Source organism: Cynocephalus volans, chromosome 1 (assembly GCF_027409185.1).
Source record: "Cynocephalus volans isolate mCynVol1 chromosome 1, mCynVol1.pri, whole genome shotgun sequence".
Lineage (NCBI taxonomy): Eukaryota > Metazoa > Chordata > Mammalia > Dermoptera > Cynocephalidae > Cynocephalus > Cynocephalus volans.
Window position 1 is genome coordinate 36,830,949 of NC_084460.1, and position 13,374 is coordinate 36,844,322.

Below are 13,374 nucleotides of genomic sequence, written 5' to 3' on the forward strand. Positions count from 1 at the left end.
CACCCCCAACCTTAACCAACCACCTTTTAATTTCTAGTTAGTTAACCATAATGAGGGGTCTAACAAGAAGCAAATCACTTTTCAAATCAACAAATATCTACCAAGTGCCATGGAGGGTACAAAAGTAGCATCGATCTTTGTGCCCAGTCATAAGGGGCTGACGCTCATTCAGGGAACATAAAATAAACATATTTGTCTTAGAAATGTTCCAAGGTAAATGCTAATTGATGTGACAATAACTACAAGTCTGATGACAGTTCAGAAAGGGAGAATGGGTGAGGTTTCAGTTGGGCCCTAAGGAACAGTGGCTCATGCAAGAGGACAGCAAAGAGAAGGGCAGGATGAAAGGAACCCAAAGGACGAGGAGCCAGTGCAGGAATGTGGCACACACATGGACACAGAGTGATATGTCTCATTAGAGCAAGTGCATGGTACAGACTGAGGAGCAGAAGTGAATGAGGGTAAATGGGTAGCATGTGGACATGTTTTTAGAAAACCAGACAGGAGCTCTGATCTAACACAGGAGTTAAGAAGTAACTGCCTCAGATTCTGGAGCAGGAGACTGAAAAATGCCAGCAATGCCTCTGGTATTTTGGGAAAATTAGTCTGCTATCAGATTAGGGAGGACAGAGACTTGCAGCAAAGAACTACAGAAGTGTGTGCTGCAGTAATTTGAACACTGGCCTCAGCACAGAGGATGGCAGCAGAAACCAAGAGGAAACAAATACAGGAAAGAATCTGAAGAAATGCACAGTGTGGGAACTGGTGGTTGCATCCAATGGATAAATGGAAAGACCAGGATGAGCGAACAGGAGCCTAATGAGGCACCCCAATGGATGCCCCTGCATGAGTCACACACACTGGTACAAAGCTACAGTGACACCAGAGCAGCAAAGAACCTTAGAGAAGGGGGTGTGTCTGGAAGTTCAAGTGCCTGCTTGGAGTGAGAAATAGAGGAATACCAATGTGAAAAATATGTCACTATAAGGAAATGGAGAAAACAAGAGCCTGGGGACGAAGAAAAATCTCTTGTTTTTCTAATTCAGGAGTTAAAAAACCATTATCTGCTTACATAATGGGTTTTAAACATATTTATTCATTCAATAAATACACATATAAGTACAACTAAGTGCAAGTCTTTATGTTAGCTACTACCTAATGTAAACAAGCTCTACCTATGCTAAGTGAAAAGTATAATAAATTAAAATGTAACGTCTGTTTTGCAAAAGTTTACAGTTCAATTAAGGGAACAAACAGGAGTGATAAAACAGTAGGGGAAGAGGCACTAAAAATCAGAATAGTCACAGGCTACAAATAAGTCCTGCAAGGGTTCCAGATGACTCCTGACTTTGGGAATAATAAATACTACAATACTAATAACATTATAAAATAGAAGATGAAAAGTGCCATAAGTGAGGTTTCATCTGAATGCTTCCTGGAAGTTAAAGTTAATGTAAATTTTACTTTGCTGCAACTCTTTCATGCCTGAGATGCATAGAAAAAAAAGAAAGGATACAAACCCTACCCTAAAGTAGCTCATGGTTTAGAAGAAACAAAAAAGTTGGCAGGTGTTCAAAGGACAATGAAAGGACAATTAGACTTAAATATATTACAGTGCTATGGAACATGAACGAGAGGCACTTGTCCCCAGTTCAGAGGGAGGAGGGAGCTTCCTCAAGGAGGAAACGACTGAGTTCAGCCAGCCAGGAACAGAAAAAGGCCAGACAAAGAAGAAGGTACTGTATGCAAAGACACAGAGCCCAAGCCTCATTCAAATTAAAGTCCTTTAGTTCCAAAAGGCAAAATCATTACAAACCACACAAACTGCAGGAAGCAAAAACTGAGACAGCCTTGTAAATGTCTATACACTGTGAAAGTCTGTCTCTGTTCCAGGCACCAACATCAACTGGAAAAGAATAAGAAAGCAAAGAGTCATAATCAGTATGCAAACTAATTTCCAGCCCCTAAATCCCATACCCAAGTCTGGGGGCTGGGGAATGTCCTCTGGATTCCAAAGCAGGGCTGTGATAATACACCAGACTTGAGCTACAGTGAATCGTGTAAAGAGGTTTTTAGCAACTCAGCACTAGGTAACCAATGCTGAGGTTGCAATCTGGGGCTGGGACAGTGGCCAGCAGTCACAGAATTGGGCTGAGCATGCTGACAAGACACTGCACAGATCTGCAGAGAAGTGGCAGTGGGGCCTTTCTAGTGCAAACTCCCACTCCTTCTCTGCCCCAAGCTAAAGCTAGCAGGCAGTCACCCGCCCACTCAAAGGGCCTTGGTAGAGGAACATAAGAAAAAGCCCCATTTTCCTCAATGATTTTCTGTGCCACTAGATGCCCTGAAGATGGCCTTGAATCCTGGAAGGGATCATGGCTTTGAAGCTTTGCATTTGCCTGGGAAATCTTTGTTCAAACCTCACCAGGATGCCCAGTATGTATAACAGATGCGAGTGGAGCTGTTGTGGTTCTGCAGAAGCTAGGGCTCTGTGGAGCACTGATTTTGAAAACTGCCCAATAAGCTGATCTTCTCCAGTCCCCTTACAGGCTGTCTGACATGACCTAGCATGCAGGGCTCAGAGGTCAGATCCACATGGTTGTTTCTCTGAACATAAAAGCCAAAACCACAATTTGGGACTCTTTCTTACTTAAATTTGGTAAAATTTTTTGAGGCACAATTAATGCAAATGCAGATTCTATCTCATTAATTGCTCCATATATAAACCCAATCTTTGCTGTACCCTAAGAGGAAAAACAGAGCCTTCATAAGATAAATAAAATTTCCTGAATTATTTCTGTCAGATCAGCTCCTGCTGCCCTGCATGTACCAGGGGAGAAGTCATAACAACATCTGAAATATAGTTAATGATTTAGGCTAAATGGCTACTAGGAGAAAATAAAATCCCTTATAGTGTTTTAACTACCAAACCAACGATAAAATCCCCTAGGACGGAAAACTCATTATGAAGCAACACAATCCTATCACCTCACAACAGTCTTTCAAGAGCTATTTTTTAACCATTTGCTTGAAAAATACTGCAGTGACAATATATCGAGTTATTATTCCTATTAAGTATTATATTCATTAGTTGGGCAGCCCTTAGAAGAGTCATGAAATCAATTCTTATATGCTGGTCACTGATTAACTGCTGCTATGTAACTCTGATCTAGATCATCTTGTGCCTCAGTTTCTGGATTATTAAAATAGGGACAATAACCCCTGTTCCCAGCTCCCTTCCATTCAAAGAGTGAAAGGATATGTGAAATTATATGAAAATGCTTTAAGCTGGAGGCAAGGTGGTTGAAGAAGATAAAGTATATCAGATTCTGTAAGACACAATAGTGTCCAGAAGGAAGGATGGGTATTTGCACTGCTGCCACTCCACATGCAGTGGGTGAATCCTGCCAACTCAGCGACGATGACTCCCATAACAACAAATAGCCTGTGTCCCAGAATGTGCTGCTGGCAATAATGTCCCTCCTACATGCACAGTCTGCTGCATCTTTTGCTTTTCATTTCTTCTCTGTAAGCTGCTTGACACAGACCTCGCCCTTTTATAACATTTAACCCTTTTCCTTCCTACTCCCTCTGTACCAAGTCCTAATGCTACATTTTCCTCCTTGACACTGCTGTCAATGGAAATTGCAAAAACGTAAATATGGTCATCCTGCTCCTCTGCCTGAACCCATCAATGCCTCCTACTCCTCATCCAATCTACAGTACAAAGGCCAAATACCTTAGGTGATATCCAAGGCCCTGCATAATATGACTTTACATACCTCTCAGCCCTCATCTCCCACAATCCTCAAATTACAACCCAGAGTCCAGCCAGGCTTAGCCATTTCTCATAGGACAAACTGTGGTACCACTCAGGTCCTGAGGCTTCAGTTCTTGTTGGAAATGTACCTCCTAAAGTCCTTGTCCTTCTATACCTTGACCACTTCTTTGCTTTCTATTTTATTCCTCCTTCTGCATAGCTGCTGTATCTAGCGCATACTTCTAAAGATGCACTTACCATGATATTAGTATAGCCATGTTTCCTTTCTCCTAGACAAAGCTCCTTGGAGGCAAGGATCTTGCCCTGATACTCATCCTTATTATCCCAGCCCCTGGCCCTGCACCAGACTCTCAATACACATTTGTTTAATAAAAGTTCCAACTGTAATTATCAGTTCATTTGAATTCATTCACTGAACAACTATTTCCCATACATAAGACTTTTACATTCTAATGAGAGAGACAAGACAAAAATCAGACATCGGACACATCTGAATGCAATTTCAGGTTGTGGTAAGTGCTATGAAGGAAATAAACAAGGAGTTGTAATAGAGTCAGTGGGATAAGGGGCTGGGATCTGCTTTAGATAAGAGAGTCAGGAAAGACCTAAGAAGATAACTTCTTAGGTGAACCATAAAGGATGGTGAGTCAGGTGAAGCGTGTGGGGAGAGCAATCCAAGCAGAAGGAGCAATGGGGAAAGGCCTGGAGGGGAGAAAGAACTGTTAGTTCAAGGCACTCTTTTGAGAGATAGGGAAAAGTTGTTTATCTAAAAAATTAATTTGGTGAAATAGGAAGGGAGTGTGATCACAAAGCGTCCTGCTGGGCACAGTAAGGCATCTGAATTTTATTCTAAATGCAACAGGAAGCCACTCAAAGGTTACAAGCTGCAGTTAAAATAATCTCACTTTTGCTTTAGCAAAGAGTCACAGAAGAACTCTGTCACCTGGCCCAAAATGACTGTCTGGCCAAGGTCAGTACTCTCAGGCAAAGGCCATACCTCCGCCTGCCAAGCCAACGTGGAAGCTGAGAGCGCAGATGTTCGTCCAGCTCCAAGAACAGCGATCGTTTCCCCATCATCATCCACCACTTTGAAGTCCAGGTCCTCGTTGTATTTTCTGCGCTTCACCTGCCGCCCTGAGCGTCGTTTCTGCAGGACAAACACGCCCATCAAAGAAGCTCTGTGAGGAAAGGCAAAAGCTTAAGCAATACCACCCTCATCTACTTACTAACATGCCAAGGAGAGCTTTCTCACCTTGCAGAAGGAATCTTCCCGAAACACGACACACTTAAGAACAAAATTCACTCAAAATGGAATTTGGCTGAGTGAGGGAGAGAACAAAAGCCCAATCTCCAAACTGCCATAATCCACTAAGAAAAGATGCAGTCTCAGAATCCGGTGAGATGTATTTTATTCGTTACTGGCAGTGACTTTTTTCCTTCTTTCTGGAATGGGCTTCTATTCAAATAAAACAGGGATGGGAGGTAAACTCTATCACCTCTGAGGTCCCTTTCAGCATTAACTGAAAGCTCAGATTCTATAACAATGATGACAGTTTTTCATCCTTATTTTTTTGTCTAATTCACCATACTTACCATGTACTCCTAAAAATATAGTTTGAAAAACTACCATTTTTGTTAGAAGTTACTTTGAGACTCTCTTAACACTTCCTGAACTACAGGGAGACATCTGGTGTGTGACAAAACAAGGTTTGTGAGTCACCATCTAAGGACTCATCTCTGATCAAGTTGCTTGTACCTTTTAGAGAGACAACACTCAACAACAAAGCAGAGCAGGTACTCATCATATACCAGCAGCAGAATCACTTCAGGGAAGCATCACCAGCTAGCACATTCTCAAATACCTAAACCTTAAAAAATACAAAAGCAAAACCCCACCTCTTTTTTCTAAACGATATGTCCCAGGCATCTCTCTGTGTTCCCAACACTCTGAACTATGATATTTAACTGCATGTGAGGGATTCCACATAAAAACCCCTCCTCCCATCCCATATACAGATCACCATACTACAAACACTTAACTTCATGCCAAATCCCATCAACTCAATGTGCTTGCTCCTTTCCCAATCTGGATACCTAACAGCCACCAGCCCCAGTTTATAGGCAGTGAAGGGGTCTTTGCTCTGACACCAGACACTACTACTTATTAACTCTATGACATTATGAGCTGACATCTTCCTAAAGTGAAGATCACCGAAAAACCAATGAGGGTCCAGATGATCCAGTAAGTGGGTCTTATTCTGAATGGTCCCCTTGCAGCAGCATGGCTCAAATAAATTGCTGTGGATATCAGAGAAAACAGAGCACTTTCAAATATTAGAATTCATGTCGGAGAGTTGCCTTAATTCAGGGAGAAAATCCCTACCAACGTCAGGAGCACACTTTGGCATATTTTTAGAGATCTGATTTAGATGATCAACTCCTTGTTTCCATATTTGGCTAATCCTTTCTTACTATTTTTGCATAATGAATACATCCCTGACTTTTCGAATATCTGGGATTATGAAAACATCCTTGTACAGACTGGTCTAGTACTCTGAGCATTAAATGTATTACCCACATGTCAAAACAGGCCCCCTGGGCGTTACCTAGCTTGGCTGACAACTTCATTTTCCATACTGACTCCCTCTGCAGCCTAATATCATGCTACTCTCCAAAGAGGAAACCAACAGTACTAAAAAAACTCAGGGAGATTATTAATATAGGAATCAGGCTAGGGATAAAAAAACCTTTCATCTACCTGCCCACCCACCAAAACAGTAAAAGCCAAGCCCAGGTCTGTGTGTAAGGGTAGTATGCTAGAGACAGGAATAGACGAGCAACAGGATCAGTATTGTAAGACTCTGTCCAGCAGCCATAATCTCCACCAGAGCTCCCGGTCACAGCTGTACCTGGCTGTCTGCAGACTCAGTGGACTCCTCAGGACTCCGCAGGGATGAGTTCGGCAGGCCCTGATCCAGCTCTAAACTCTCCACTGTGGTTTCACTTTTCCTTTTTCCTTTCTTCTTTTTCTCCACTGGGGTTGGTCCTTGCTCCTTGCTACAAGGAGAAATTCAAAATTAAAACTGTTAAGCAGTTTATAAAACTAAGATTTCTCATGTGAGCAAAGTCATGAAATTACATCCTGGAATTCTAGGCCCAGGGCAGGTTTTAATGGAGAATCTATAAGAGTTTCTTCCCAGAAATATACAGACATATGAGAAAAATATCTACATGAATTGATGCAGAATTCATTTTATTACACCCCAGCATGACTACTGTGGCTACAATTAATGTGATAAGAAATAGTACGAATGTCTCCAAAAACTTCACTTTGCTTATACGAATGTCTCCTTTAGGAAGTTTCATTATGCACAGATATGAAGAATCATCAAATTACAGTCTCCCTTTAAATTACATAAGAAAAGACATTTCCCTAATCTGTCATCATCCCCTATTGAGTACCATCTATGTATAAGACCCAGAGTGAACACTAGGAACTCCAAAATGAAGATACATTGTCTTTACCCTCAAGGAGCTTACAATTATGAAAATTCTTCAGTCTACCTACAGCCACAGGCCAAAGCAGTACATGAATGCTTCCTCAGAGAGGCAGAGATGGGCAAAATCCATCCATCCTGCAAGGCCCTGCTAGGAAAACATCTTCTCTAAGAAGGCTTTCCTGACCCTTCTAGCTGGCAAAACCTCTTTTCTACACTACAAAAGCACTTCAACCATGTTTTGCTTAAGGTACTCAAACTCTGACTTTTCACCAAAGTTAGTCATTAACTATGACACCAGGCTCAGGACCCAAGTAACTATATACATTGCCTGGATGCTCTGAATAAATGAATATTTTATACTTCTCTGATCTCTCCTATCAGACTTTAAAGTTTCCAGAGAGCAGTATGGACTTAAGTTTTTGTATTCCTCATAGTGACAGTATTATGCATTATACATAATAAGTATTCAATAAATATTTAAGCAAGTCTTTTTTTAAAAATTAAGCAATAGGTAGATAGATGTATTAATGGACGGGCAAGATTACCTATGGTTGGGGAGATTGGGGAAAACATATTTGAGGACAGACATACACAGAATTTTGACAGACATCAGATAGAAATAATAACTAATAATGACTGCAGCTACTATTTATTTAACACTTACTACATACAGGCACAGTTCTAAGTCCTCACATTTATCATGAGGAATCTGAGGCACAGAGAGGTTAAGTTAGATTTCGAGGGTAATAGAGCTAGTAAATGGTGGAGACAGGATTTGAACCCAGGCAGTATGTGGTCTTAATCACTATGGCATTACTGGAGAATGGAACAGTGTTACAAATACATTTGTAAAAGACAGCCAAGTGGCTGGATGACAGGGCAAGAGGACAGAAGCACTACATGACAGCTGGAGAGAGGCCAGAGAGGTCAGACTTTACACTGTGCAAAAAGGGCCATGATGGCAAGTCTAGGCAAGAGGCGCTGAAGACCAAGCTAGATATAACCAATGAGAACACAACCAATGAGAAAATGCTTTGGAAGGCCCAGCACAGGTAGAACCAGGAAGTCTTGGCAAGTGACAGAATGTCAGAAGGAAAGAGCCAACATTATTGGTATCTTCCAGCAGGACAGCTGGTGGAAGATATAGGGGAAGGGGGAAACTAGATGGCTTTGGGGAGAAAGGGGTGCTCCAGCTCACACATCAATCAATGCTGATTGCTAAATCAGCCTGCTTCTCTCTCAAATACCCTTCACTCTGCACAAATCCCCAGTCAGGTCAGCGCAAACTCAGCCCATCTTTGATTCTCCAGGCTGAAGACTGGCTTGCCTACCTACAAGGAAAGTTCACGATGACAAGTATTTTGGTCCAGCCTAAGGAAGTGAAACTCAAGGGGCCCTGCCATTTTAGAGGATTACAGAGTTTAATAATGGACATGTACCCTCAAAGCAGTGAAAATAAGCAAAAGATTTCCACTTCTTATCACTACAGAAGAGGAGACTCAGGTGAAACAGTTTAAAAAGACACTAAATCTCACAGGAATATTTCTTCCATGTTGTGTGGTTTCTCATTAAGAAAACTGTATAGTAACTTATATTCTACAAAGTACTTATGCATTCTATGTCTCATTTAACTGTTACAACCACAATCCCATGAGGGAGCCACAGCAAATAATCCTCATATTCCAGATAAGGAAACTGAGGTTTAAAAGCAGCAAAGGTCCCAAAGTCAGCAACCGAGCAGAGGCTGCCATTCAGGTCTTCTGAGTCACAGGGTATTGTTTTTCTATACCACATAATGTTTCCTGATGCTTTTGTTCAAAATCCTAGTCTCCCTTTCGGGGAATGTTAAAACTTCAAATATCCTTTAATGTTATTTGAATCTCAAAATAAAAGAATCAGCAACAAAAACATCCCAATGACTAATATATGAAAAAAAAAAATCCACATATCTATAGTTGCTGATGGTTGTTTATGGATCTCTTTGCAAAAGGAGGTTTGTGCTTAATGTTATTGACACAAATTGAATGAAAGCTGATAATATCCTGAAGGTCACTATAATAATCACACGCTCAGAGGCCCATTAAATCTTCCGCTGAATCTTAAATCCTTGTTTCCAACATTTGAAAATTAATTTCATCTAGCTACTAAATGTAACAAATGTTTTTATATTAGAAACCTTTTATTTTCTAATATGTGAAATGTTTAGTGTTCATTTTAAATATTCACATATATACTGAAAACATGTGCTTCACTGTGGAACATCATACTCAAAGCCAAACCAAGCCCAAATCATAATTAAGGAACAGAACCTCCTCAAAATATGACACTTTACTATGAGACTTGTGTGCATTCTCAGAAATACATTAAATGATGAAAGTAAGGAGAAGCCATAGTGAGGCACCTCCAAAGTCAAGCCTGGGACATTACTAGATTTTCCTAGCAGAAGCTGGGCGTAGGATGGGTGGGGGAGGACACTTTTTCAAATATACGTCAGTAAAACAGGAAAATGCTTGCTGAAACCTGCTCAGTTATTTGGGGATAAATAAGAAGATACTCTACCTGGGAAATCTTCAAAGTGATTTTCTGGAGGTTACCTTTGGCAACAGAACCAATTTTGAGTTCCAAAAATTCTTCCTGGAGTTCTTCTGATAAAAACAAATATCAGGAAGAAAAGATTCCTTGTAAGCTTACAAATGGGATTTTCAAGTAGGACATCAAGAAAACATCACCTGAAGTCATCCTCCAGGAAGACTAGATAAAATGTATTTTTCCCCTCTTTGGAATAAGTTTTTTTTTTTTTTTTAAAGAAGCTTTTATTTTTTTATTTTTATTTTTTTTGTCTTTTTCGTGACTGGCACTCAGCCAGTGAGTGCACCGGCCATTCTTTTTTTTTTAAAAAATTAATTAATTAATTAATTAATTAATTAATTTTTAAATTTTATTTTGTCGATATACATTGTAGCTGATTATTGCTCCCCAACACCAAAACCTCCCTCCCTTCTCCCTCCCCCCCTCCCCCCCAACAATGTCCTTTCTGTTTGCTTGTTGTATCAACTTCAAATAATTGTGGTTGTTATATCTTCTTCCCCCCCCCCCCCCCGGTTTGTGTGTGTGTGTGTGTATGTGTGTGTGTGAATTTATATATTAATTTTTAGCTCCCTCCAATAAGTGAGAACATGTGGTATTTCTCTTTCTGTGCCTGACTTGTTTCACTTAATATAATTCTCTCAAGGTCCATCCATGTTGTTGCAAATGGCAGTATTTCATTCGTTTTTATAGCTGAGTAGTATTCCATTGTGTAGATGTACCACATTTTCCGTATCCACTCATCTGATGATGGGCATTTGGGCTGGTTCCAACTCTTGGCTATTGTAAAGAGTGCTGCGATGAACTGGCCATTCTTATATAGGATCCGAACCCGCGGCGGGAGCGTCGCTGCGCTCCCAGCGCCGCACTCTCCCGAGTGCGCCACGGGCTCGGCCCTGGAATAAGTTTTTAAAAACTTACACTTGAGAGTTTTATCTAATGAAGACATTTTAATCTCCAGATTGCTACATCTATATTGATTTGATCCATGAGTGCCTCTTTGCTCCTTGAAGTTCCAGGTTCTTCAAAAATAGTGGCCAAATAATAACGAAAAACTACACATGCATACACCCTTTGACTCAGCAATTCCACTTACAGGAATTGTAAAGATACAACTCCAACAACACGAAAACACATATGCACGAGGTTATTCACTGCAGCATTATTGTAATTGCAAGATAATGAAAACTACCTACATGCCCAAACATAAATGATTAAATAAAGATACATACAGTGGAGTACTATGCAGCTGTAAAAACAGTTAAGAAAGAATCCTACAAACTGATATGGAATGACTTCTAAGATATATTAAATGGGAAAAAAAAAAGAGCGAAAAGATATAACATGCTGTCTTTTGTGTGAGGACAAAGGGGAAATAAAGAAAGTATGTGCATATCTATTCATTGTTACAGAAAGAAACACAGGAAAGATAAACCAAAAAACAATGATTATCTACAAAAGGATGCGTAGGGAACGGGGTAGAAGAGATACAGCGGAGAGTGACATTTCTCTGAGTACGGGTGACCCTTGAATAATACGGGTGTTGAGGGTGCTGACTCCCCACACAGTTTAAAATTTGAGTAAGACTTCTGACTCCGCAAAAACTTTACTAATAGCTTACTGTTGACCAGAAGCCTTATCAATAATGTAAACAGATGATTAAGCACATATTTTGTATGTTATATGTATTATATACTGTATTCTTACAATGAAGTAAGATAGAGAAGAGAAAATGGTATTAAGAAAATCATAAGGAAGAAAAAAATACATTTACAGTACTGTGCATGGATTTATTGAAAAAAATCCATGTATAAGAGGACCAACACGGTTCAAACCTGCATTGTTCAAGGGTAAACTAGATGCCTTTTTATAAAGATTTAACTTTTGGAAATATGTTAAAGTTCTACATATTAAAAAATAAAAAGCTAAAGATGAAAACAAGCTCAGACAAATGAATCCAAGTGTGTTTTAAATGAATAACATAATCATGTAGCACAGAGGGAAAAAAACCCAATCCCATTAATTTATGAACACAGTATTTGACTACATACTCTCAGCTTTTGGGAGAAGAGGAGAGAGCAGCAAACAAATCCTGAACTCCTTTTTGGTGGTTGTACAGGTGAAGTGATTCTGAAACTATTTTAGATGTTGTACAGGATTAAGCAAATGAGGAAATGTGTTGATGTTGTTGAGATCTGGGGTTCTCCATGAGGAAGAGGGGAGATGCAAATGCAAAATGTTATAAGGCAAGGAAGATACTGTGGAATCAATCTGAACTGGAGGCAGTGTGAACTCAAGACTTCTAGAGAATATGTATGAACACATGCATGCACATATGTATGTATGAATATATGTATAATGTATGTGTACACATAGGTATGTGCATATATGTGTACATATATCTTTATGTGTCTATTTGTGTGTATTTTCCCCTAGTTTTGGCAACTTCAAGGGCCTAGAAGCAAAGCTGCCCCATTAGCAATGTGTATACCTAGCATTCATATCTTGGTTTCTAATACTAAAGCTCCTCAGAGAAGTGGCTGATTTCAAGGCTCAAATTCGAAAGACAGAAGTTGAGCCTGAAACATCTTGCTATGTCAGAACTTAAGAGGGTGCTCGAAAAAATGAAGGTGGTATGTCAAAATGATATAGAAGTCAGCTTAAAAATTTCTTGTTGCCCCAAATTGTGACTATTTGAGCACCAAATTGAAGACAGTAAAAAATTACAGGTCACTGTAAACAACAGGAATCCCTACTAATGATAGATAGATAAAATAACAAATAAATGAGGGAGAAGGGAGAGCTCTTATTTACTATAGACTCCAAATGGTAAATGCAGAAGAGGAAGTTATTATTTTTAAAACTATTTTGTAAACCATCTTAGAAAAGACAGATGCAGTCCAGAATAATCAAGGGATGCTAACTCTAGAAAAAACGATTTGAAGAAAAATGAATGATATGCACAGTCTTAAAGTGTTCCCTGCAGATGGCTTATTTATTACAAAGAAACAAAAAAACCTAGACAATGGTTATATGAGAATATGACCTTACTCTTAGGAATGACACAGTGGAGTATTCAGAGACAAGAAAAGCATCTTACATGCAACTTATTCTCAAATGGTTCAGGAAAAACAAATATAATAGATATTTATCCAAATAAGTTATTTTTATGTATATAAACACACACATATAAACTTTAAAAAATAGCTTATTTTGATATATACCTATTCCACTGCTAACGTGGATACTGCATTTGTTTGGCATCTTTTTTCCTGATAATCAATATTGGTCCCCAGAGTGGGAAGAAGGTCAGGCTAGGATATAGTATCCTATTCCTTTTACCACAGTGATTGATCCAGGGATGAACACATGACCCAGCCTGGCCAACTTGGGAGTCCTTCTGTTAAAAAAAGAAAATTGGCAAGAATGGGTAGGAAAATGAATCTCTTTCCTCCTTGGTCATGAAGTTCAAGGCAGCCATGATTCCAGCCTTAAGAAAGCATTTGC

The 13,374-nt window shown here is 39.7% G+C and overlaps 1 protein-coding gene across 1 annotated transcript in view; it reads right to left on the reverse strand.

Moving 5' to 3' along the window:
* Positions 1-13,374, reverse strand: part of CHD6 (chromodomain helicase DNA binding protein 6) — a 199,976-nt gene that overhangs the window by 105,562 nt on the left and 81,040 nt on the right. Inside the window, exons 4-5 of the mRNA XM_063092193.1 lie at positions 6,691-6,838; positions 4,779-4,928 (exon numbers count right to left, since the gene is read on the reverse strand). Coding sequence (XP_062948263.1) covers positions 4,779-4,928; positions 6,691-6,838 — 298 coding nt within the window. The remainder of the gene's footprint in view (positions 1-4,778; positions 4,929-6,690; positions 6,839-13,374) is intronic.